Raw genomic sequence first — 27,812 nt, 5'->3', positions numbered from 1 at the left:
GCAAAAATCACGTTGAGTCAATGTTTTGCAAGGTCATACAAGGTATAAGGTGTCATTTGAAGATGATTTACAAAGGTTCCAAACGTCAAAATGCTATCAATTAAGCTAAGGAACTCATATCGCTCCTGTCCTTTGGACAAGGACCAAGGCGATTTTTACTAAAACACTCATGTTCCGACAAAATCAAGACAATGCAAGGATAGCTAAGGTCAAGGACGTCCTTTAAGAGGCAATGAACGAGGAACCAAGGATGAAAGATGACACGTTTTGGCTAGAGCTTCAGGATCGCTCCTGTCCCTCTCCAAGGGACAAGGGCGATATTCCTCCTAACATCAAATACGCCTCGTTGAATTCAAGTGAAACGAAAGTGGAATGAAGGAATAACATTGTTTGTCCCTCACAAGGAAAATTGGAGATCGAAGATGCAAAATCAAGGAGAAAGCATGAAGTTCGCTCCTATCCCTCTCCAAGGGACCAGGGCGATATCACACCTAAAGGACATTTGTTTGCAGGACAAGTCGCTCAAGTTTAAAAATCCTAGCGAACATGCCAAATCCAACGTGGAGATAGAGATTTTGGACGTAAAAAATGCAAGAATCAAGACCAACATGATGGATCGCTCCTGTCCCTCAGTCAGGGACTAGGGCGATGAGGTACGTATCTTTCATCTTCAAAATTTGGCGTTCAAACAAGTTTTTTTTGAATTTATTTTAAATGCTAAAATTCGATATGTTTTGAAAATTCAATTAAATGGCATTTAAATATTGCGCTTGATATTATTAATTATTTTTTGCCTTGTGAAAATCGAATTTGATTAAATTAATTTAGAACGATGGCATTTAATAATTAATAATTAATTAATAAAAAAAAAAAAATCAAAGGGAGCGCTTGGTTTATAAAAGTCGGCCTTGTTATTTATCAAAAAATCATTTAAATTGCTTTATTTCACAAAAGTCGGCCTTAGGGTGAATGGTGAAAAGCGCCTATAAAGGGGAGGTGAAAATCATTATTTTCACATTATCATTTTCATCTCATATGCGATCAAAGGAAGAAGTGCGAATTGATATCCAAGGTGGAGCGAATTTCATTCCAAGCAAGGGGGTGCGAACTTGAAAATTCTATTGGTGCGAACTTGTCCAAGGCATTGGAGGTCACGTCAAAACTTGAAAGGTGGCGAAATTGATATTTTGAAGAAGAGATCACGTTGAAGGTCATCTAATTTCAATTTTGCCTAGGCAAATTCCTTGTTTTGCATTTTAGAGTTAGGCTCTCAAGAGAGGTATGGCGATATGAATTTATTGTTTTGATTTTGAACGTTGATCGTCATAGCTTAGATTTTGAATTTTGAAATTTTGAATTTCAATAAGCTCAGTCGTTTTTAGGAAATGATTAATAAAGGACTTATCATTAAGTTTCCTAAAATTTGCTCTCTATTTTATGTTATGTATTGCTAAATCATGGCACTAATTTTGAAATGTTGTGTAGGCATCAAATGAAGATCTCATCAAGAAAAATCAAGCCGGATCAAGGACGGTCTTCGCCAGGACGGTCTTCGCCAGGACATGGGCGACCTCTTTCAATCCAGCGTTCCAAGGCGAGGTACATCATCATCCTGCACATCAAGGACAGGAGGAGTTAGAACAAGAGCTAATTAAAGATAGCCTCTCAACGACATCAAATTGAATATCTAGCAAGCTACAAGTGTCAGATGAGGTGGCATCCCAGTCATCACTCCTCCAGTCAGTGTGGTCCACCTCAGCATGTCCAGATTCAATGTACTTAACTCATGGAAGGTGGCACAAACTCCAATGTACCTACCCCGGCTATCCATTGGTCGATTTTTCTAGAAGGGACATGTGTCCAAGCAATACAATTTTGTCATTGGTCAAGCATTAAATTTTATGTAATAGTTGTAACAAACCCTAATTAGGGTTTTCATTGTAAAATCTTGGCCGTTGATTTCGAATTGATCTAGGCCATCAAATTGTATTGTGGGCACTATATAAGCCCAGGCATTTCATTTGTAAAGGCTAATTAGAAAATTAGAGAGAGAGAGTTGTAAATAGTTGAAAGTAGTTAGTAGATAGAGAGTAGAATAGGAGGACAAGGCAAGAAATTGTTGCCATTGATTGTAAACAAACTCCATTTTCATTGAAGTAATGGTGAAATATGTCGTTTTCTTGCAATTTGCATGGTTTCTTGTTGAGTCTTCAATCTTAGATGGTAGATGATTAGATGAATGGAGGAAATGTGATTGATTGATGGTGGAATTCGTATATCCATACTACTAGCAGTTTGTTGATTGCAAACTTGCCTTGTGTAGTCAACTGGAATCGTTCAGCTTAAGCTCAATTTCAAATTGTCGCCTCTTCATTGATATGCATCAACTTGGATGGTATCTATGCCTGCGGTGATGATTTGAACATCATAAAGCTTCCCTAGAAGATCGCACTAGCCTTGTGTAGATGTTCCATTGATGTCAAAACAAGATCTAGTTGGAGTTTCATCAAAAATCAAATCATTGCTCCTACATTCTTAGTATTAGGATTAGATCCTCTCTTCACCCCCTTCCTTTTTCCCTTTTTTTAATCTAAGTTAGTGAGAGCTTGTGTCCCAGCAAAGCAGATCGGAAGTTCAATCACCAAATGTAAGTCCCCTTGTGATTCCAGCAAATCACATCATACCACGGCGAGCTTATCCACATGTAGAGACCCTACCAAAAGGAACCTTGGAGTCTATCTAACTGATCCTTTACACGAATCTTCAGCAGTTAGAGACTATTTTCTCAAGAGAGGATAAGATACCCTTAGGTATTTTATTCTGTGTTAGGCTGTGTACAAAATACACGTCAACACTCAAGTAGTTTAGTTGTTTGCCTTCTTTAGGAAGTTTGCTTTTGGTGTGCGCTTTAGTTTAGTTTGCCTTGGGTCAGTCTATCGGTCGTTTGCTTTAGTTTAGGTGTCTTGAGTGGGAGCCTCCATTTTGTGAGAAAGGCGTTTGTGTTGTTTCTCGCACACTGGCAATATCCTGGATCTTATGTTAGACTCATTTCTTAGATATCTATTCATGAAGTGCTTTGAATCCGAGGTTATTCCTCTCCAGCTTTATCATCTGATCAGGACCTGTATTTGACTTGGAAGGGAATCATTTTCTGTATCTTGATGCCAACATCTGTTGATTACTATATCTTCACACATTAATAGACTCCGAGTCATTATGGTTTTCAAGCAAAGCTGTGATTGGTGAAAAATCTAAAATCTGACTTCAGTGCCACTGCAATCCTCAAACCCTAGTAAGCTTCACTGCTTACGAGCCAAAGGAATTGACGGAATGAAAAAGCAATATCAAAAAGAAAAAATGAGAAAATGAAAGAGAAAAATCAAGAAAAAAAAAAAAAAAAATGAAATCAAATGAGATATCAAAATTGGCTAATGGGAATATACGGATAACTCCATCGGGGCTATGGACGTCCGGCTGGCAATGGAGCAATGTTCGTGAGCTTGCGGCGATAACCTCGTCGGGACTATGGGCGTCTGACTGGCAGCAAGGCTCTATCCAAGATGCTTTTGAAGTTCAGATAAACTACGTAGCTAATCACAGGGGACCCGAAGATCATAATTGTCTTGTCGAGAGGAATGAATACACTTGCACACACCTGGGTAATCAAAGACTAAGTGTCTAGATCTGGTCAAGGATTTTCCTTCCACTTTGAGTGCATTTTCTAGTCACCTGATAAGTTGGGTCGAATCTTCGGGAGCTTCTAAGTGTCAATTGAGTCTTTATCTCTGAAATGTTCAAGAACATTTATTCAAGGTGGCGCTAGATGTTGTGACGTATTCACACATCGCCCCATTGCAAATGGGGACCCCTGCTTTTTGTTTTCTAGGGTTTGTTTTCTAGGTCTTTTAGGGTTTTGTCTATAGCCTTTAACTTTCGAGTGTTGCCAAGGGGATCACCTGGATAGCAAGTTCTGCTTAAGTGAGGTCAAGTTGATGAGTGATGAAGTCTGGAATGTCCTAATCCTGAAATTTGGCTAAGTCTGGAATGTCCTGATCCTGAAATTTGGCTAAGTCTAGAAAACTGAAGAATCCTCCAATAAACTAGATTTTGCAATATAGCTCCTGGAGGTCTGAAACCACTCTCAAACATCCTAAAAGTATATATGGAATATAACTTAAATGGTAGAAGGAAATGTCACTTATACTTAAATGTTATATTCCATAAAATGATCCTGACGGAGAGTTCAAAAAGTCAAATTTCGCACCTGACCCTTCCAGAGGGTCCAAAGCGAAAATCTCCATAGGACATTCTAGTTTGACCCAAGCTTAGAGTCAACTTGTTCCCAGGCATCTTTGAGGGCAAAACTCTTGTTTGGATGGAAAAATGTGAAAATGAAGTCAGGATTTTGGCCAAGATTAGGAATTTCGCTCCTAACCCTTCCAGAGGGTCCAGAGCGAAATTCATCATAAACTCCATTTGCCACCTTGTTTGAGCTTGAAACCTTGTTCCTAACTTGGAAAATGGTCTAACTTTGCCTCGTGAAGTGGTTTGAAACTTAAAAATTGAGCAGTTTAGCCTGGAATAAAGATTTCGCTCCTGACCCTTCTAGAGGGTCTAGAGCGAAAATCTTATTTGAGCTTATTTGTCACTAATTTTGGCTAACTTTTTTTATGTGCAGGGTCTCTGGGAATGAAGATTGGATGTCGTTTGATACATTTGAAGACTTGGAAACCTGCAAAATGGAGAATTTTGGACAAGGAAGGCAATTTCGCTCCTGACCCTTCCAGAGGGTCCAGAGCGAAATTCCTCATAATCACATTTTTGGCCTTCCTTGGACGTGAGACTTTATTCCTAGCATGATGAAAGATGAAAACCTACCTTGCAAAGAAGTTTCAAGTTGGAAAAATGATGATTTTTGGTCAAGGATGAAAATTTCGCTCCTGACCCTTCCAAAGGGTCCAAAGCGAATTTTCTCAAAATCACCCTTTGCTATCAAGTTTTGCTAAGGCAAGTATGGGATAAGTTGAAAATAGAAGGAATTGAGCCCAAATGAGAAAAATCGCTCCTGACCCTTCTAGAGGGTCCAAGGCGAAAATTCTAAAATCCATTTTTCCTCCAAAGTTTGAGGAAAGCTAAGCCTAGGCATGGGTTTAAAACGACATTTGAATTGCCTTAGAGTGAAAATGGATTGCCATGAATGCAAGTTTTGAAGCCAAGGAAGAAATTCTCTCCTAACCCTTCCAGAGGGTCCAGGGCGAAATTTCCAAGTTCTCCCCTTTTCTTGCAAAATTAAGACAAGATCATGCTATTCATGATTTGGATGGGAGAGAGGCGTGATGTTCTTTGCCTTAGAGGGGATTTCAAGTTAAAAGCATGAAGAAATAAGCTTAAAACTCAAAATTTGCTCCTGGCCCTTCCAGAGGGTCCAGGGCAAAATTTGAAAATCCCCTATTTTGCCTTGCAGGAGCGAACCAAGCTTGGATGGAGTGAAAGAAGAAGACCTTTGCCTAGCTTTGTAAAGTGGATTGAAGTTGATATGATGAAGGAGTAAGCCTAAGGAGGAAAAATCGCTCTTGACCCTTCCAGAGGGCCCAGGGCGAAAAACCCTAAAATCACACTTTTCCTCCTAAGTTGAATAAATCTAAGTCTGGAATGCAATGAAAAAGCCTATTTGGGATGCCTTGAAGAGGTTTTTGAACTTTGGAAGATGAAAATTTTGAGCCCAATTATGAATTTCGCTCTTGACCCTTCCAGAGGGTCTAGAGCGAAATCCCCCTAAATGCAATGTTTCCTTCAAAATTTTGATGAGCTAGCCCAGTGATGGAGATAAATGAACCCTGGAAATCGCCTTGAAGGAGTTTAATAATCAAACTAAGGTGAAATTTTGGCCTAAAATTGAAAAATCGCTCCTGACCCTTCCAGAGGGTCCAGGGCGAAATCTTGAAGAAGCTTCACCAAGCCTCAATCAAACCTTGATATTCCCAAATTTCGCCAAAATTGCCAAATTCAAGACATTTGGTGGGTTGAATTAAATGCGCATTAATTAAGGCACTTTTAATTTAATAAATTAATTTTTTTAGGCCTTGAAATAAATGAAAAATCTACCTTTAGGCCTTGAGATTAATTTTAAAATTTAAAAAAATAAAAGGTGAGCGCTCAAGAGCATTTATTTGCTTTTACAAGCAAGTCGGCCTCCTTTTTAGGTGGGATTTTATCTTAGGTTATTATTAAAAACCTAGGTTGGCTTCATGGTTAAGTAGGGTGAGCGCTCTATATAATGGAGGTGTATTTTGGACAAATTCAAATCATTCATTCATTGTTCTCATGCGAACTTGAAGAGCATATTTGGAGGTGCGAAATTGAGCAAGTTGGAGGATAATTTCCAGATTTTGGAAGGTATTTGAAGGCGAATTTCCAGATTTTGGAGAAGCTAGTGGAAGGTGAGGCCTTTTGGAGGCTAATGGAGGCATAATTCATCCAAAGGAAGACCACAATTCAACCCTTGTCCAGCAAAATCCGGTCTTCTTTCATCATTTTCCAAGGTTTTATAGTTAGGCTTTCAAAGGAGAAGGTATGAAGAAACATTTTGAAGTTCTTATTCAAGATTTATTTTGATTTCATTGCCATTAATTTGAAAAATTAGAATTATGGATTTATCATGTCATTTCCAAATTAATATCTTAAATCATTCTCTTGGAAGGTCCTAAATTCTATGCTTTAAGGTTTGATGCTCAAAGACTAACTTTAATCTTTTGTGTAGGCATCAAATGGCGATCTCAGAGTCGGAAGATCAATTACTTGGCGGACCCTCATCAAAGAAGATCAAGCCAGGACAAGGACGACCTCCTCCAGTCCAGCATCAACAAGGACGACCTCCTCCAATCCAGCATCAACAAGGATGACCTTCTCCATCTATCTTCCAGTCCAACATTTGAAGGAAAGCATCACCAAATTGAGCATCAACCAAGTGTTAGACAATTGGCATCCTAGTCATCACTCCTCCAGTCGGGTTGGTCCACCTCAGCATGTCCAAATTCAATGTACCTAACTCATTAAAGGTGGCACAAACTTCGATATACCTACCCCAACTATCCATTGGTCGAATATTCCAGAGAAGACATGTGTCCAATTAATACAATTATTTCATTGGTCAGAATTGAGTTTGTTGTAACAAACCCTAATTAGGGTTTTCATTGTAGAATCTTGGCCATTGATCTCAAATTGATCTTAGCCATTGAATTGTATTAAGGGCACTATATAAGCCCCGGCTCTTCATTTGTAAAGGCGAATAGAAGGTAGTTAGTGAATAGTGGAAGAATAGTGGGTAAATAGTTAGTGAATAGTCAGTTAATAGTATAGCAATTAGAGTAGAGTAGAGAGAGAAGGTAAAGATTGTTGCCAAGATGTTGTAAAAGACTTGTAAAACTTCATTGAAGAAATGGTGAAATCTATGGGTCGATTCAACAATTTGCATGGTCTCTATACTTCTCAGTTTTGATTTCATGTTATTGGATGAGTGGAAGAAATGTGTTTGATTGATGGTGAAATTCGTATATCCATACTACTAGCAGTTTGTTGATTGCAGGCTTGCCTTGTGTAGTCAACTGGAATCATTCAGCTTAAGCTTAACTTCAATTGTTGCTTCTTCATTGATATGCATCAGCCTGATGGTGTCTATGCCTGTGGTGATGATCTGAACATCATAAAGCTTTCCTCCGAAGATCACACTAACCTTGTAGAGATGGTCCTGGGATGTCAAAACAAGACTTAGTTAGAATTTCATCAAAAATCATTCATTGCTCCTACATTCTTAGTGTCAGAATTAGATCCTTTCCTCGACCTTGTCCTTTTTTTTCCTTTTTTTTTCAAATCTAAGCCAGTGAAATCCTGTGATTCCAGCAAATCAGACGTTTAGGTCGTCAAGTGTAAGTCCCCTTGTGATTCCAGCAAAACCACATCATACCATTGGTGCAGCAAGTGATGGTTTCCTAGAGAGTGCATCAGCCACAGTATTATTCTTCCCCTTTATGAATTCGATATCGAAATCATAAGCTTGAATCTTGCTCACCCATTTTTGTTGTCGATCATTGAGCTTTGTCTGATCAAGGAAATATTTCAAACTGTTGTGGTCGGTTCTTACCACAAATTTGCTACCAACAAGATACTGTCTGAATTTGGCTAAAGCATGCATAATAGCCAACATTTCCTTGTCATAGGTAGAGTACAACCTCTCATTATCTTGTAGCTTCCTGCTCTCATAGGCAATGGGATGTCTGTTCTGCATCAACACAGCTCCTATGCCCAGACCTGAAGCATCACACTCTAGAACAAATGGCTGCAAGAAATCAAGTAATGTCAAAACTGGACAAGTGCTCATAACCTCCTTGAGTCTATCAAAGACTCCCTGTGCCTGTTCTATCCATCTGAATGCCCCTTTCTTTGTGAGGTTTGTCAAAGGTGCTGCCAACTGAGAAAAACCTCTCACAAATCTTCTGTAATAAGCACATAAACCAAGGAACCCACGTAACTCAGTAATGTTTTGAGGGCGGGGCCAATCCCGAATCGCCTAAATCTTCTCCTCATGCACCTTCACCCCATCAGCACTAATCACATGGCCCAAATATAAAACCTCCCTAAGTCCAAACTCACATTTGGATAACTTAGCAAATAGAGACTGGCTCTCCATAATGCTAAGTACCTCCTCAACATGTCTGAGATGGTCCTCCCAAGTACGACTGTAAATCAATATGTCGTTAAAGAACACTAGAACCGACTTCCTCAACTGCTTGTTGAAGATATGGTTCATACAGGACTGGAAAGTGGTTGGTGCATTGGTAAGGCCAAAAGGCATTACCAGAAACTCATAGTGCCCATAGTGACAACGAAAGGCAGTCTTGTGTACATCCTTTGCTCGTACACGTATCTGATGGTAACCTAAACGAAGATCAATCTTAGAGAAGTAGATAGCTCCATGAAGTTCATCCAACAACTCATCAATGCGTGGAATAGGGTATCTGTTCTTGATTGTCTTCTTGTTCAAGGCTCTGTAATCTATACACATCTGTAGAGTCCCATCCTTCTTAACAAGCACTACAGAAGAAGCAAAGGGGCTAGAACTAGGCCGAATGAAACCCATATCCAACAACTCATGAATAGTCTTCTCAATTTCATCCTTATAGGCTCGAGGATGACGATATGGGGTAGTAATCACTGGCTTCGCTCCATCCTCCATCTCTATACCATGCTCAAAACCTCTATCTGGAGGCACTCTAGAAGGTATGTCACCAAATACTCTCCCATGACGGTCCATCACTGATTGAATATCAACATGAAATACCCTGCCATCCTGAGGTGTAGGTGTTTTGGACTTCACCAAACAATGTGTAACCCAAATCACATCATTATGTCTAATAATAGTCTCCATCCTGCGAGAAGACACCTCCTTAGGTCCACCATCTGACGTTGCCCTTAAGATAGTCTTCTTCCCCCCAAAAAGGAACTCTAACTGCATACGGTGGTGATCAATAATGTAATGCCCAATACCCTGTAACCACTGCATGCCCAAGACCACATCATAATCCTCTAATGGAAGCACATAAAAATCATCGGTCAGAGTATAATCCCCCATCTAAATACTAAGCTGTGGAATCCGTTTAGTACAGCCCAAAACTGCACCATCTGCCACCTTCACTCCAAAACCACCAAACTCCTCATACTGTAATCCACGCCTCTCCACTAACTTCTGATCAATAAAGTTATGCGTGGCACCTGTGTCTAACAAGCTCATGACCTGCTTGCCCTTTAGTGTACCTTTCAACCTAAAGGCATGAAATTTAGGATACCTGGAGAGGGTAGCCATAGTTACTTTGGCTGTCGCCAAAGGCTCAGGGGTATCTAATTCCAACTATGTCTGCACCTGCTCAACATCCTCCATGCTATCCTCAGTGTCAGTGTCGGGTACCTCCTCATCCCCTAATTCAGATGTCACCTCAATCAAATGAACCTTTCCTTTACCCATACAACGATGTCCTGGTTCCCAAGGTTCCTTGCAGGAAAAGCATAACTTTTTCCTTCTCAATTCGTTCCTCGTCTCTTGATTCATCCAAGGGGGTCTAGATGATGACCCTCCTTTGTTCTATGAAGTATTGGCCTTCTGTGCAGGCCGAGAGTCCCTGAATTGCTTCTTATCTGCCTGATAAGAAGTGGGAACGATATCCAATCTCAATGTCACATCAACGGCCTCCTTAAGAGTGGTCGGCTGGAAAGCACGTACCAATCCCTTAAGTCTATTCTACAATCCCTCAATAAATAACATCACACTCCGCCTCTAGGGCATATCAGGTACCATAACCGCAATACGCTGGAACTCATTAATATAAGCTTCTGCAAGCCCAGTCTGTCTAAGATGTGCCAACTCTCTATAGTAGAGCTCTGTATCCTTACGGTCAAACCGTGTAATGAGTTGTTCAGTGAACTCGACATAGGAACGTACCAAGGCGTGATCCTGGGTGACCAATCCATGGTGCCACCAATCATAGGCAATCCCGTCTAAATGCAACACAGCAAACTGAATAGCCTCATGCTCAGGCATGGGCCTCAAGGATAGATATATGTCTAGCTTGTGCACCCAAGCTCGTGCACTCGTATCACCAGAGCCATCATATGTAGCCAATATGATCTTCCCAATAGCTCTATTGAGGTCATAGTTCTGCTGTTGTGGTGGTCTATAACCACAATCTCCTCTGAACCTAGTTGTATCTCTATGCTGTGCACAATACTGGGGAAGAGGGAAAACATCCCTAACCTCTGGGGGTAGGGCTCTCCACTCAGCTGTGGCTGCCAAAACTGACTCCTGGAACCCAACCTCTGGTGGATCTTCCTGTGTTGGCTGTGCACCTGGTACAAACTGAGGAAGCAAAGGTCTATCCGTAGCAGGTGTACGATGGCATTCCCGCCTAGAGGAATGAAGGGAGCTCCCCACTGATGAATGGGATTGATGGCTATGCTGACTGCCTGCCACTGAAACTAATCTGCTCCGCCCATGTTTGCCCCTATTCCTATCCAACTCCATTCGTGCCGAGGTTTCCTGTAATCTGTCAAGTGTCTGGACTATCTTGGGTTGTGTAGTGATGAGAGTTCTCATCATCTCCCGTTCTTCATCCTCAATCCGGTTTTGTCTAGCACCCCCTTGTTCATCTGCCATACTGGGTACCTGTTCAATTCCAATCTCACGCTCCTGTTGAGCTACCCTGCGTGTATAATACCTGTGTATCTCCTCTCTACCCGGATGCATAGAATAAAATGTAACCCTAGTGTGAAAATTCCACACAAACCCTACAGGCTGGCAGGATGATAGCTCTGATACCACTAAAAGATCCCTGATGGATCCCTTTTCTAATCTGCTGTAAGTTTTATTTAATAAACTAGGTTTTTTGTAATTTTTTGGTGATCTTATAGAATAGACAGAAGTGCAGAAAGGGGGTTTGTTTCTTTTTGTTTTGGAGTTTTGAAGATATATATGTAAAGAAACAGTAAACAATAAGAGTGCGAAATAGGAATGGAAACAATGTTCATAAATTAGAACACTTACAATCTAAAATACTACAACTCGTACCAGGACAATAATCTGATTTCCTTGTATTCCAACAATTATCATTTACCAATTTGGAGCTACTACAAAATGAATTGACCAGCAATGAATAAGCAAGATACAATATGCAGATTTCCAGCTCTTCACACCAGCAACAAACCAAACGTGGACAGCAAGGAAGAATGACGCCACCACAACTCCCAATGGGTTGCAGCTGTAGTCACGTGCCATCTGAATAAGCATAGCTGCCTTGATAAAACCCTCCGAATGCAATCTGAATCCTCTGCAATCAATAGCGCACCCAATCTCTGTCAACCAATGCCCAACACCCTGAAGTATCTACTGACAAACTACTGCTGGGGGCTACGTCCCAACCAGTATCCAACCTAGGGTTTGCGTCCCAGATGAAGAATCTCTCTACCAGAGCAAATTCGCAAGAAGCAAGTTTTGAATGTGTAAAAAGATATCCAAGAGTTAGGTCACAACTTCCTTATAACACCTTCCCACTTAGCTCGAACCCTAAAAGTGACTCAATGGGGCGTTTAGGGTTAAAATGTTATATTTCTCATTTTAAGTTGCCAAGTGTATAGAAAAACGATCTTTTTTCAAATATAAAGAAATCCGTTCACCAAAAGGATCTGAGTCAAAAGAGAAATATTTAGAAAAGTCCAAGACCTTTCCAACGAGCTATTACACCAAGGGATATGCATCCAAATGAGGCCAAAAACCCCTTATTACTCCAAAATGGCTATAAACATAGCCTTTTTTAAATAATAAACGCTAACTTAGTAAATATTAAAAATATAACCCAAATAGCTGCAAAATGCTCAAATGACACCACAAACCAGAAAGTCAACCTGCCACCTGTCTGTGACTGAAGTCGGAAATCAAGGATCCACTGGCAGTCTCATCCCTAAAATCTAGGGATGCTCCTAGAAACTAGGAAACAAACCCAAATCCTCTGAAATTGAACCCAAAGAATGATCTCAAGGAGACCCAACCCTGGGTATGGTCATAACCTCCTAAATAGTAGGGATATCCTCCATAAATGTAGGAACTGTCTCCTAAAAATAAGGAACTGCTCCAAACTGATCAACTACTGCCAGAACACCAAGTCCCAGACACTGTATAACCACACTGAGTCTCTATCCATCGCTGTCAGCCTACAAGACCCCATAATAAGCTGACTCACATGTCTCTGCTAGACAGAGCTAAAGAGGGGACATGACAATGTAACCTTTCAGCAATTAGCTCTGCCCAATCTATATAGCGCTTCTCATCTAATATGACCCGAATGAAAAAGTACATCCAATCTTCCCAATAGAATGCATGTTGGCTCCCTTTCGCCTTGTGCAGCAAAATGACAATGTTCCTTACCTCCCTGATCAAGTGCTCTCTAGTTAAGGGCTTGGGTAACCTAGAACCACCTTTCTGAAATTTCAAGAGCCAGTTCCTGGCTATGACAATCCTATACTGGGACTTCTTTTCTATGAAGAAGCCATAGGACGTGGTTACCGTCCAGTCCTCATACGGTTCCTTAGCAGGGATTTTCAAAAAAGCCATAACAGTTTCTCTATTTACATTCAATAAAACACCCCCATTCGCATTTCTAATACATCTGTGTTATAGGTCATACCTACCCATGCACTTGAGCACTAATTTCGAGCACTGTATAGCATGAGGAAAAACAGTAGCTTCTATTAACCCACTATCCATGATCTTTTCCATCATGGGTGAACCAGAAGGATTCTTAGCTCTTTCTAAGAATTCATTCAAATCAGCATGAGCTAAGGATGTGTCCCCAAATTCTGGGAGAGAACAACTGAGACCTGATTCTGGCCCTAACTTTGGTGGAACGGACCTCATTTTCAAATTTTACTCAAATTCAGCACACTAACACAGAGTGCAATGACACACCCACTACAACTACTACAACAAAAATTAACCAATTTCTTCTTTGAGGCACGAAAATGACAAAGACAGCAAAGATTTTTAACTCACCTTTCATGCAATTGAGTGTTTGCTAATCCTGAGAAGTGAGAAAATTACCTCCAGCGCCGAACTCCCACCTTCCCTAATTTAGCTTCTCCATGAAGATACAAATCTTTTTGAGGTCGATATAAATGGCTTAAAACTCGGTTTCATGATTACCACATCTCATTCATTTGTGTCGAGTTACTGCTGAAGTGACACTTCTGACACATGCTTTTATTACAAAATACTTTATGCGATCTCTTATCAAGAAAATGATTACCTCCTTAAGTGAGAATTCCTTAAAATAAATCGCCAAGATTCCAGAAATATCCTCTTTCGTGCTGGTCTTTTCCCTCCTTTGGCCTCCTGCTTTTACGATGTTTCCATTTTGAATGTTGAACTGCTGAACCATTGAACTCTTGAGCCAATGAAGGTTCAAAGGTTCAAGTTCATTCTCCGCACCAACTTTTCTGCACAAGTTAGACTTGCTGCAACTAAAACATAATACACACAAAGACTCGATGAACCGATGAACTCTTGAACTAAACTCCAGGTTCAAAGACGCGAACACTTAGACATAGAGATGCATTGGCCGAGATGGACTTAAAGCAGAAAGATGATAACTTAAGAGAATTAATTATGCTAAATTAAGCACACATTATCTCGGCACAAATATACCCATGTAAGAAAAATCAACGAGTGCAAAAATAGGGGGTAACACAAGGATACTCTACCCTCTCTTGAATAAAATCACTACGTGTGCCAAGATTGCGAGAAAGACCGCACCGCGACTCCAAGGTTTATATGTGCAAACAAGTGACTTTGTGTTGGATAGCTACCTTAGTTATGTATGCTGAAATACAAGGGGAACTTATGCTTGGCTTGTTCAATTCACAATGAAGATCCATCGTTTGGGTTTTGAATCATGGACTTTAAGAAAATTGAAAAGGAGATAAGGGTTAAGAGGTTCTAATCTATTCCTAAGAATTCAAGAGATAGTATTGACTAGGTGAACCCAATAACAACACTTTGCTTCGCCACACAAAGACAACTACACAAAGTGGGTGCAATCTTCAAGGGACATGCTTATAATTTTCACGTCATGAATAACTACCATCAAATCAAACAATATTCATCTAGACAAAAGTTAAGCATCCATAAAGTAAGCTCAAACTAACTTTACACAATGAACAAAAATCATTTGTTCATCAAAAGTATGAGCGGAAGATTCACCATAAATCAATACTTATCAGATCTTGCATTAGTCTACATACATGAAATAAAATCTAAACTATGATGGGGGATAAGAACCATGCAAACTCCAAAATAAGAGGTAATCACCATCAATTTGAACAATGCATTACTTATTACTTTGGCAGTCATAAACAACAATTTACTTATCTCAACATGTTTTGCAACATGCTCCCATGATTTACAAATGAGGGGCAAGCTTAATTTATAGACTTCCCCAATTACAATTCAATAGCCAGGATTGATTTCAAATCAATGGTCGAGATTACAAAATAAAACCCTAATTAGGGTTTGCTACAACTAGCTACCCCTCGACCAATGAGAAAATTACATTTGAGGACACTTGTCCTTCTAGCTAAATATAAACCAATAATAAAACAAAAGGTTGTTGCATTGTGAAGTGTGTCTTCTAGAAGCTTTTGGATAAGTCAGGTTCATTGAACCTGGACATGTTGACTTGGAACAATCTGATTGTTGAATGTCCTCCCCGAATTCTCCAATTTGTGTCATGAAATTGTCTAAGTATGGACATTTGTTTGGAATACTCTTCTTGCCACCATCTGATTTTGATTGGGAGCTTGTCTTTAATTCTTCAAGAGATGAAATCCTTCAAGAAGTTGCCTTGATTGCTTCAATAGGTTTGGGATTGTAAATGAAATCCTCCAAGGAATTTCTTTCTATATTTTTGCCAAGTCTGGAGACTTTCCTTTCTTGATGCCTTGAAATTCTTTCATGTGCCCTGAATTTGGAGAAGAACTCCCTTGTGCGTACGCCACAATGGAGGAAATTGGAACTTTCTCTGTGAAGTATTTCCCATACTCAGCCAAATTTTGGCTACTCAATTTCATTTTGTGACACCTTCATGTTAACCTTCCAACACCTAGCCAAGATTTTGGCCATCTCTATGCTCGAATGAACTTTGTCTGTGGATTTGCCCTTAATTCTGAATTTGGCTTGTGCTAAGTAGGACAAACTCCACCCTCAGACAAGGATTTTATTCATTTCCTCTTTACTTTTCCTCTTTATTCTTCTTCTTTCTAATCCTTAAGCCATAGGCAAACTTGGCAAGTGTTTAGGCTTGTCTTGATTCTCAATCTTTATGCCATGCTATCTTCTTCCAAGGCAGACTTCAGGTAGTCTTGGCCATAGCATCTTTCTAACCTTTGGCAGACTTTACCCCTCTATTGGCCCTATCTTGCTTAGCGGACTTGGCCAAATGTTTAGACTTGTCTCCTCTTCTTGCCTAGATCGGACTTCAAGACCTTCATGCCAAGTGCTAGGGCAGAGTTCATGGTCCATCAAACAATCTTTATACCTTGTTGGGCAAACTTCACATCTATCTTGTCAACCTCCTTGCTAGGGCGGACTTTCATCTTGCCAAGACATACTCTTCAATCTCCCTAGGCAGACTTTGTGAATATAATGCTCAAGGCAGACTTTGGAGATGCTTAAACATTGCTTTTAGCTTTACTTGTGGACAGACTTAACCCTTCCATTGAACAATCAGCCTTTGAGGATGGTAGACTTTGGAGGTTACCCAGCCAAGGCGGACTTGCAACTTGTTTAGACATAGCCAAACCTTGCAATTTTGCTTTGCCACCTTCAATTTCTCCTTGAGCGGACTTTGTAGTGTGTCTAGCCAAGAGTGGGTGCACTTTGACTCGTGTTTGGACGTCCTTTGCTTCCTTACTTTAATTTGCTTTCATTTACTTGGGTGGACTTTAAGAGTCCTTGGACAATCCTTTTATGCTGCTAGTCGGACTTTACATTGTGAGAGACCATTCTTTTCTTCTTGGGAGGACTTCCATGCTTGTTAGACATCCCTTTCACCTTCCTAACTGCAGGTTGGAGTCTACTTCATCATTGCCATCCTTTTTAAGTGCAGGTCGGAGTTTTAAGAATGTCTTGCCAAGGCGGACTTGGCTTCACCTTTGCCATCTTTGCTTCATGTTGTTCACCTTGGGTGGACTTGGAGGCTCTCTAGCCAAGATGGACTTTGCACATGTTTGGACTTATCTTCCTTGCTGCTGGGCGAACTTTGCCAATTGTTTGAACATCCTTTCTACCTCCTATGCGGACTTGAGACTTGTTTGGACAAGGCGAACTTGACTGGGGTCTGGACATGCTTTTCATGCCTTTCTTTCATCCTTTCCTTCCTTGAAGGTCATCATGACAAGGCGGACTCATGAGAGTGTGGACATTGCTTGCGTGGGGTTCATAGCTGATTGGACATCCTCCCTCTTTGCTTTTGCAGCTCCCTAGACATACTTTCTACCCTCTTAGGCAGACTTTGAGCATTATTGGACATTAAATTTCATGTGCTTGATGGATTTGATCCTTCCATTGGACATCTTCTAGGCAGGGCAAACTTTGAGGGTTATTCGCCACGTCCAAACCTTGTGCAAACTTGATGGCTGCTTTTCCAAGGTGGTCTTGACATTGATCTGTCCATAGGTCTATGTCCCATGTTTGAATTCATTCCATTGGACATCTTCTAGGCAGGGCAAACTTTGAGGGTTATTCGCCACGTCCAAACCTTGTGCAAACTTGATGGCTGCTTTTCCAGGGTGGTCTTGACATTGGTCTGGCCATAGGTCTATGTCCCATGTTTGAATTCATTCTATCTCCACCATCTTCAAATTTGGTCTACCATGTTGATGTTTGATATGCCATGTTTTTACCTGGATCATTTGGAACAAAACCCTAGCCTAGGGTTTTTACCCTACTTTTTACACTTGAGAGAGATAATTTTTTGATTCTAAAGACATGGGCACTGATGCCACGACCTAAGGGACCAAACCCTAGGTCTACTTTCAAAAAGCAAAAAAAAGCAAAAAAGCAAACCAAAAAAATTGCTTCCCAAATTGGTCCCAAAGTGACAAAAAATTATTAAAAAAAAAAAAAGCAGAATCCCTAAAAAATAGGAAGGTGTCAGAATTGACTCAAAGCAATTGCGCTCTTCGTCCTTCGTGCCTTCTGAGTGCTTTGGTGATGTCCAGACACTATTTTGAGCATGAATTCCCTATTTGACCTAGATGACTTCTCAAAAACTCTAACTCCTCATTGCAAAAAAACTGGTAATTAGCAGTTGCGACGCCAAGGCAAAACCCTAAAAAGCAAAAAAAACAGGGGGTCTATTAGGGGTCCCACAGATACTGAGAGGGGGGGGTGAATCAGTATCTGACCGGTAATAAGTATTTCTTAAGTTAAAACATGTAGAACATAATATACCAGTGTACCGGTATGCAAGAAATAATGCAATAAACAGAATCAAGAATATCCACATGAAAAGTACACCATAACACAAGATGTTTAACGAGGAAACCCAGTGTGAGAAAAACCTCGGTGGGATTTGTGACCCACAATATTCACTTACTAGCCAATAAGAGAATATTACTTACAATAGGGGCCTACACATGCAGGAAGGCCAACTGCCTAGACCTCACCGCTCAATGGGAAGTCACACTGTCTTACAATAAGGATTATACAAATCCAATAATAGCATCTTCAATGCCAAATTCAGTACCGGTTCCTGCTCTATTCTTTACATATACCTCTTGACCTATATTTCGCACATTAGGTCTGCCTAATATTTTTTTTAATCCTCCTACATCATTCTTACAAATGTCTACAATGATCTCCTTTATATATAAGAGTCCTTTTACAATTTGCCAAGTCGGCTTACAATAATAAACAAAATATTGTATAACAAAAATCCTGTCGGCCTTAGTGCCGGTATACTTTCTCTCTTTTGTGTCGGTGCCGGTGTAGAGTGATTTGTTGATGCCGGTGCACTATCTTATCGGTGTAATGCTTTGCCAGTATAATGTCTTGCCGATGCCATAGGATTGCAAGGTTGCCATCAATGACAAAACCTTCAATCACATACAATGTCTCATTGGAGTGTGCATATGCCAACAGGGTCCCCATTTGCAATGGGGTGATGTGTGAAAAAGGTCACAACAGGGCCCAAAAATCCTAGCATGTAAAGGACTTTGGATTTAATAACATTTTGAAAGAGGCATATCCTAGAAGTGTAGTTCAAGGCACCAGTGCTTGATGATAGAAAGTGAGTCTTATCCCTTGCAAAAATATAATTAAGATGTGCATATTTCAAACTAAATGATGGCTCAATGAATAGAACTCTCAAGTATAAGCTGCTACTACCTCCACATGCTCTCCTTTGTGCAAGCAAAAACTAGGAAAGAGCATCCTTGGAGGTTTACAAGACTATGACCTTATTTTATGAGAATTCATTAAGGGTACACAACATACTATTTAGGATAATTACATTCGTTTCTATTTTCTCTCATGCAATTGCAAATAAAATTGGATATTTCTTATTCTACCTCACTTAGTTGTAGTCTCCTAGTTTGAGAAACCTTCTAGGGTAGTTGAGTCACCATAGCACTTATGAGATTGTTTCTAGTTTGGGGTCTCAATTATTGGTTATGCCAATGTCTTTCAAAAGCATTGTAACTAGTTTTTTTTATCAAGTTTCAATTGTAATTGGAATATAATTGTGATTTCACATATGTTTTAGTGAAAACTTGTTTTTAGCGTGAAGCACATATCAATCAAAGCAGAATTATATATCGTTGGCGTTAGAGTCTTCTTTTGACCCATTAGATTTGTTTTGTTAAAAACATTTGGGAACTTCCTAGTTCATTTCTAACAACAGTGCATTCAAAGACCCTAGGAACCTGTAAATCAACTGTCAAATTGTCAAATTTGGATGCTATTCCAAAATCCTTTATTGGTTTTTGCAAGCACGCTATTCAAAGTCTTCTGAGTTTTGTGCATTAATGCTAGCTGCAAGTATATTGTACATTGCAACAGTCATTGTTGTTATAAAAGGTCACGATTACATTTTCTATCCATTTTCCATTGTTGTTGCTATCAAGGCAAATTTTCAATCAATGTTTTCCATTGTTGTTGCTATCAAGGCAAATTTTCAATCAATATTTTCCATCATCAACTCCATTGACTTCTATCATCATCCACCATCAATTTTCCTAGTCACTAGCAACAAAATATTAGTCATCGTACAGCCAATCTACCAACCACCACAAGCCCACCACCCATCGACTAACACTCCACCACCTTTGCCTACACACCACCATAATAATGTTGTAGCTCTTCTTTTCTATCCTCCAAAAGCACTTTCACCAAAATGGATCATTTATCCAATGGTTGAGTTCTTAGTGTTGTTGGAAAGCTCATTTAGAGCACTACAACATAAACTCTATGTTTGCAACCTCAACCTATTTTTTATCTAATTTTTTCAAGTTTCATCTCTCTTCCCAGTTTTCATTCCACGACATGGCTTAAGAAAATGTACAACTTACCAAAAAGAAAAATGGCTGCTTCCTCGAACCTTGCCCCTTTAACAAGGGGTATCTTATGGTGGCCTTAAGCAAACCCATTTTCCTTTTCAGTGTTTTGCTTGTCATGCCATGTTCACTTGTTGCGAGTCCATCATTTTGTTTTCTATACATCCATTCTAAACTCTCTCTAATTAATACTTGTGAAATTTTCTCTATATCTACTCATGGGGGCTTCAATATCAATTGTTGGGGTATCGGAAGCTTGAGCTCGGAGGCAAGCACTCCACTACTTGACCCCACCTTGTACCTCAACAAGGAATGTGCTAGGAGCAATACCCCTAAACACCCACTGAATCTAGCTTTTGTGCAATACAACCTTCAGCTTCACACAAGAAAGTCAGAGACAAATAATGGGAGCTTATTGATTTGGACAAGATTGATACCCATAGTGATCGGACTACACAAGATGAGGAAACCCTCTTGTTTATAGAAAAAAAGATTGATGATTTCAAGAAGCAAGCTATGGAAGATGTGAAAGCAACAAAAGCAAGACAATGGATTGAATGACATCAATATAGCAAAGGTGGAGGCATTGTCATCTAGTAGCCAAGTGGACCCATAGACACAACCTTCTAGGCCAAGTGAGGAGCCACAACCCATTGCATGGGCAAGACCCTCTCCCCAATTTTTCACTTGAATGGGGAAGACGAAATTGTAGTCTTGTAATTTGTCAATTGCCTAGATACGCAATTTATGATGATAATTTTCAAAGAGTATCATCATAAATTCATAATAGTCATCAGCCACCTATTTTATCCACATGATGTGATTTTGTACTCTATTTATATTCAAATCTCATAAAAAACACTTCCCCAATGCTTTATAGACTCATTTGATACATTTTGTAACTGATTTTTGCATAAAATTTGTGCTTTTAAAGAAATTCAAATAATTTTTTAAGTTGCCAAGTTGGATATTTTTTATCTGTTTAGTCCAAGTATGCAAATTTTGGTTTTAATCTCCTAGTTTGAGACACCTTCTAGGGTAGTTATATTGTGGTTTCAAAACTCTCTAAATTCTCCTTCACCTCACAAGATAGTTTTTCAACCTGGTAAATCACCCATTAACTTCCCCAGCAAAGTGTTGCCAAGTTTTGTCTAGTTAATGAATTTAAGTGCTTTTTAAATTTGTTAAATTTTGCCAAGTCATTAGGGCCATGTCAAAATTGGGTTTGTCAAATTTTGTCAAGTCATTGACTCTGAGTCAAAATTGGGTCTATTCAGTTTTGCCGAGTCACCAAATCTGGGTCAAAATTTGTTCTGCCAAGTTTTGCTGAGTGGACAGTTTGAAACTATGAGTTAATCACCACAACACTTGTCATGTTAGGCACATTTATGAGGTGTTTTCTACTTTGGGTTATCTTGATTCTATTTATACCCATCTTTCTAAAGCACTGTAACTTACACTTGTCATATTAGGCACATTTATGAGGTTGTTCCTACTTTGGGTTATCTGGATTCTATTTATATTTTATACCCATGTCTTTCAAAAGCATTATAACTAACTTTTACCAGTAAAACTTATTTCTTAGTTTTTAGTATTGTAGTCAAGTTTGTAGCTTCTTCTTGCAGCAATATTTTTATCATACATTGTTATGTAGACCTCTTAACTGCTACTTTGCGTAATTCCGTATCATTAGTTTTACTGAAGTTACTAAAGATGAGAAAGCTTGCACAAATGAGCAAACGCATTAACCTATCTCTGGAAGTCAACTCTTCATCTCAAACACCATTTGGTTCCAATAATGACTCAAGTGTGCCCTATAGCTAAACTCTTCTAGCTATGTCTTACACTAATTAGATCTTTCTCAGCAATGGTAGTCGATTCCCCTTAATCCTCCACTATTAAAAGGTCTCTATTGCATTTCTCAAATATCCAAATACAAACAACTTAAGTATTATTTGCAAAGAATATTGAAGAAATTATTTTAAGAATTATGTGATATGTACAAGACTTACCTTCTTCCTCAAGCGACTTTTTCGAGCAGCCTCACGATTCTGAGCTAGCCTGCGAAGAGTCTGCATAAGGCATATTCTTACTCTCTGAGCTAATGCCCTTTAGAAATAAAAAATTCTATTTTGAAGGCAAATGCAGATTAAAAAACTGGTCAATTTAGTTATCTACAAGATTATAACATGAAAGAAGTAGTCTGAGTCTAACCTTGTGATCTCCAATTCCATCCTTTGACTGCTTAGTAATATACAAGGCTTCCTGTAACCCATTCCGTACAACTTGTAAATACAAAACAAATTACAATTTACCAGAATTCATAAGGTTTCAAAAAAGAAAGCTTATGTTAACTTATCAGCAACTAGAATGGTTTAAAACTTGTGAAAAGAAAGCTGCAGTATAAAAACCAACTAATCTATTTAGTGGCTTTTGCATTTAAGGCAAAAAAGATCCCTTGAAAATTTCAGGGGTCTCTGCCTTCTGCATAGCTAATGGTAGCTAGTTAATCAGACAACAAGGTAACCTATTTTAAAGTTTTCCATATGAAAAAGAAAACTTTTAGAGAGAAGCATCAACAAAGCAGTTAAGCATTTCTGTTGAGACTAAAATTCCAAGCACATGAAAAAATTGCTTCTCTTCATAAGAATATTGGATTCTGTCTCTTGGGCAAAGGCAATGGTAGAATGTTAGGCACTGTTAATTAGCTAATCTGAGCTTCCTGCCTCTGTTGTAAAATAAGATGCATTACTTCCAGAACAAAAGAATGAGAAGGAAATAAAATAACTTTAAATGACAGCAGAAAAGCCTTTACATTTGTAGTGTCCTTTCCATCGGTATCAGCATCTGTAGAAGTATCAGTTTGAGGACTTCCCTTTGCCATTAGAATTGGAGCAGCTTTGACCCTAAATGCTTTGTTAGACAAAGGATAGAAGACAAAAATTGTACAAAAACAGTGTCTTGACGTTATGAAGATACCCCTAACTTGTTCCCTTCTGCCCCTCACCTGAAATCTCTTCCTTGTTCCAGTCCATGCTGTACCAAGTAGGAAAAGTTCCTTTGTCAGGTATGTAGAGGTGCAACTATTTTGCTACTTCCATTCAGAGGACTAGAGCAATTCCTCTTGAAGGAGGGTATAATCTCCAGGTCATCAGGATCCCCAGCTCCAGCTATGTCACTGTAGAATTTCTCAGCAGCTGAGATTTATAGTCTAGTGCCCTAAGATGCATAGGTCAATTCCACGATCCCGGAGCCAATTGAGCTCAAAATCGAAAGAACTTCACCCGTACACGGAACTCTGAACCTTCCAAGCAATCAAAATCTCAGTTTGTTACACCTTAACAACTGAACTAAAGTTTTCATTTCCAATAAATGAAGCAAAACAGGGGCTTCGTTGAAAATAAGTAAGTCATTGTTAAAAAAAGCTCTAACAATTAGTCCTTGTATCAAAATCTGAGCAAGAAACCCACTTCTGATCTTACTATTTTACACCTTAGGTGTCCAGTGCAGATGAAGCCCTCCAATAACTGAATTGCACGATATTAGGATATTTAAGGCAACGCTATATGTGAAGTGATAACTAGAAACCAGTGGACATATAAACTTGAAAAAATCGGCGTCTGGGTTAGCTCTGGCCTAAAAGAATATGCTCTTCCCTTCTTTGAATGTACTTTATTTCCTTCACAGCTTGAATCAGATCAGAGTGGAGAAAAATAATGTCCAGTCTGCTTGAAGTTCAAGCTCTGTCTGTAAAATAAAATGATTTCCAATTAGCTTCAGGAAACCCAACAGTTTCAGATTCAAGTTCTGCCTCGTGAAGTAAAAAGTAATTACTTTATTTAGTACCACACGAAAGTCTCGATGAACCCGCAAAGTTTATGCATGCGCCAATCATCATGAAATCAAACGAGACGATGGCAATCAATGGAACCACCAAACCACAGTTGCAAACTAATGCAAGTGCACAAAAAGCAATTCAGAAGCTATAAGATCAACTTGCACCTAAGCTGGCGAACTCTTACTAATGGGTGAATCTGGATCACAAAGAGCCCACCGATATCCAATTACCAAGAACTGTCCAAAAAGGATGGCAAGCCCCAGGCAAATTCAGTGGGATGGGTACATCCGAGTCCTTAGCACCAAGCAAATTTAGCAGCATAAATTAACCGTCAATCTTCAACACTATATTGTAAAATCAGATCAACTATTTGTGCACCCAATACCAACAAATTGCTTCTCCCGTCAAAGATAATAACTGCTTCGAACAAAGACCAAAACAAAGGACCAAAAGATCAACACATTATTGCTTCCTCCAAAACCACCAAAGTCAAATCTAATCTTCCTCTACTGATTCCGATCACAAATTCCTTTAATTTTCTTTTTCACTTGCAACTAAGTGGCAGACAAAGACATCGGCTCAAGCACAATTTGACTTTTTCACTTAGTATGAATGAAAAACAAAACCCTTTTCAACTCAAAACCCTAATGTGTCTGCAAGAGAATTAACTACGTACCCGTCGGCTGCAGAAGCAGTGTAGACAAAAATTGTCTAGCTCAGTCAAAAGTTCGATTCTTGCGCCGTGAGTTTCGGCATCTTATTGTTCCCTACAGGGGTTTACCGACTCTCAAATGTTGATTGGATCTGAGTGTGCCAGACAAGATTAATTATATTTTTTTTAAACTTCATTCTCCATACACGTGTGGACAATAAATCGTTCTACACGTGTGAACAAGTCTGCAGTCGTTCGAAGAGGCGGCCCTGGGCCCTGGCTGATTAAAAGTTGTTTGCAGGGTAAAAAGAAAAGGAAAAAGTATCTGTGTTGCAACTAAACTGGCATGGTGCATACGAAGCAGATCTTCTTGGGGAAGGTAAAACTAGCAGGATATCTACTCTCTTTTGTGCTCAAACTTAAAAAAAAAAACACGCGTATTGGGAATTGTACTGGCTAGCATTTGCATCAACGTATGAGCTCGTATTTTCATAAATTTTATCGTCAACTCTCGTTGGTTTGTGCCAAGTTTCTTGGCCATCGTAGAAGACTCGAATGTATCCATGCCCTCACACTTTTTAACTCTTCTTCACCTTAGTTTTGTTTTAGTCCTTTGTCATTCATTAGCCTTTCATACATACATATTTTGATAGATTATATTTTTGGGAAAGTTAGTACGATATTAGAAAAGCGTCATTACGTTTTGTTTTGGTCAGTTCTAAGATGGGATTTGTAGTGCTTTCTTGAAAGTTAGGATGGAAGATCAAAAATTGAAGTATTTTGTTATGGCTATGTATGGATGAATGTTTGCTATATGCTCACCATATATTAGAGCAAAGAATCACTTAATTCATTGCATTATAACTTAAATTAGAGCAAAGAAGCACCTAATTCTTTGCATTACACATACATAGTATAATTCTAAATATATAAGCAAGGTAGGTGGAATCTTTTAGAATAAAATTTGATAATGTTATTATTTTTATTCTTAATTCATTTAGAAAATGAGTTAGAAATAACTATTTGTTGGCCTCATTTCAACATCACCAAATTTAAACTTTTCATGTCAAAAAACAAGTGTCATCATACTTCAAACTCTTTTGTCAAGCTCCTTTTAATTGCAAATTGGTAGTGTCACTTATTTCTTACACCAATTGTTGTATTTGTCTATCTTTGAAATGTCATTTGAACTCCTTACATTAAACTTAGAGCAAGTACATTAGTTTGAGAACAAAAGTTTGTCATTTCTGTAGACATATAAAAATGACCATCTTCCTAAATGAATATTTTATGTTCATTCCTCTATTTTAGTTAAATCTAATTTAACTAAATCACCCACATTCATCTGTTTAATTAAGTAAATTATTCAATTTATTTAGTTAAATTCACTAGAACCTTTTGCATCATTTAATTGAATAAATCATTTTATTTAATTAAACCCCTTCTCTCTACTTTTAATTAAATTTACATTTAATTAATAGTCTACCCTAAAATGAATAAATCTAATTTATTCAAATTCCCAAATTGCAACCAAATTGAAATAACTTAATTTTATTTTAATTAATTCTATTATTCCTCACCCACTTGCATTTTCTTACATCTCCCACTTGCATCCTAAACCTTATTCCTAAATTCTTCTAGATTCTTCTAATCCTAATCAATTAGCCCAAACCTATTCATTATCCCCTTTCCCTAAATTTGAGGAGGTCACTTCTCAAATTTGGAGTAAAGTCTTCAAAAGGCATTAAAGCCTTTAACTTGTTGAATGCCCCCAAATTTGGAAGAACTCTTACAAATTTGTCCCCAAAGTCTTCAAACCATTAATTGTTAACTAACCCTTAGTGGCATGGTTAGAGACTTTTTGCTTAACTTAACGTCAATCTAACCCAAGGGTCTCATCAAGCATTCATTGCTTTGACCATGGTTATTCCTTTAACCTTTGCACAAGAGATTACCCCTTGGGTAAAAGCTTTATCCATTGGATAACCCTAACCTAACCTTAACTCTTACCTCCTAGGGTAACCATCATGTCTTCTCAAGCATTTAATGCTTCTTACCTCTCCTCTCAACCAGCCTTATGTTGACAATTGTCACCATTTCATTGGTGAAAATTGAAAACATGGATTGGCAACTTTCAATCTTAACCCTTGATTAACTCTTTCAATCCTGACCATCCATTGCCCTATTTTCACTATAAATAGAGCTCTCATTCCTCCATTTTGGGAATCCATGAATCCATGCAAGCTTTTAGTGTCTCGTTTATGCTCAATTTTATCAATACATCTAGTCTCTCTTTGCAAATAGGAATTAATCTAATAAGCATTTTAGACTATTTCCTTTATCATTAGCTTAAATCATTAACTAGTATATCATGTTAGGATAGTATTTATACTAACCTCATCATCTTATAATCTAGTTTATTGCATTTATAGAATCATGCATAAGTAGGATGCATTCATGTTAAAATCAATCAAAAGCATCCCTCGTTCTTGCATTTGTCATCCCTAAGTCACTTTGCTCAATGATCTGAGAGTAAAGGCATTGGCTTGAGGGACCTTGTGAGATAGAGAACAATGGAACCAACCTTGGGAAGTTGAGTCATTCTTCATGACTCCATAACGTGCACCAAGAAGTCCTGTGAGTGTGTGAGCAAGCCTCTTTGAGCTTTATTTTTCACATTTCAAGTTTCATCAACCCGCTTTCCCCGCATACAATTTCAACTAGAAATATTAATGGAGTGATGTAGTTTGTCGAGATTTAAAAAAATAATTAAATCTCTAAATTTGTGAGATGATGCAAACTATTTTTATGATGGTGTTTGTGACTTTATTTCTCCTACTGAGACGAGTTTCAAGGTCAACCCACATTTTGGTTGGTGAAATATTAAAGTTTAATTTTTCATGGAGTGACTTATAGAAATAATTAAATTTGTATTTTAGTAGGAGTTAGAGAAAATGGTTTGGAAAGGGGTTACATAATGTCATTATACGCAATGTGGCAAGATTTCAGGAGACAATATAGATCTAGGTGAATGTTATGCATTCAACTCCATTCATTGTGTTATGGATTTCTTAGGCACTTCTCAAAACAAGTTTGTGAGTTTAATAAAAAATTATGAAATTTTAATATATTCATACATATATTTTTGTATGGGTGTACACAAGTACATTTTGT

General features: G+C 38.7%; 1 protein-coding gene across 14 annotated transcripts in view; it reads right to left on the bottom strand.

Annotated features, from left to right (window-relative positions):
- LOC131030604 (transcription factor TGA2.3) overlaps nucleotides 1-25,167 on the bottom strand; it is a 53,488-nt gene extending 28,321 nt beyond the window's left edge. For 8 of the 14 annotated variants that reach the window (XR_009102921.2, XR_009102920.2, XR_009102923.2 and 5 more), the window contains exons 1-4: nucleotides 23,156-25,167; nucleotides 22,964-23,046; nucleotides 22,363-22,413; nucleotides 22,161-22,220 (exon numbers count right to left, since the gene is read on the bottom strand). Coding sequence is in view for 8 of the 14 variants with exons in the window: in XM_057961471.2 (XP_057817454.1) it covers nucleotides 22,161-22,220; nucleotides 22,363-22,413; nucleotides 22,964-23,046; nucleotides 23,156-23,183 (222 nt within the window). In the remaining 6 variants the exon portion in view is untranslated. Of the gene's footprint in view, nucleotides 1-22,160; nucleotides 22,221-22,362; nucleotides 22,414-22,963; nucleotides 23,055-23,155 lie in introns of all 14 variants that reach the window. The other 6 variants (XM_057961477.2, XM_057961475.2, XM_057961476.2 and 3 more) reach the window with 6 other exon arrangements.
- Nucleotides 25,168-27,812: the final 2,645 nt, after the last annotated feature.

The sequence above is a fragment of the Cryptomeria japonica genome, chromosome 2 (assembly GCF_030272615.1).
Source record: "Cryptomeria japonica chromosome 2, Sugi_1.0, whole genome shotgun sequence".
In the NCBI taxonomy this organism is placed as follows: Eukaryota; Viridiplantae; Streptophyta; class Pinopsida; order Cupressales; family Cupressaceae; genus Cryptomeria; species Cryptomeria japonica.
The sequence above is the reverse complement of the archived record's forward strand: the minus strand, read 5'-3'. Positions and strand labels throughout refer to the sequence as shown.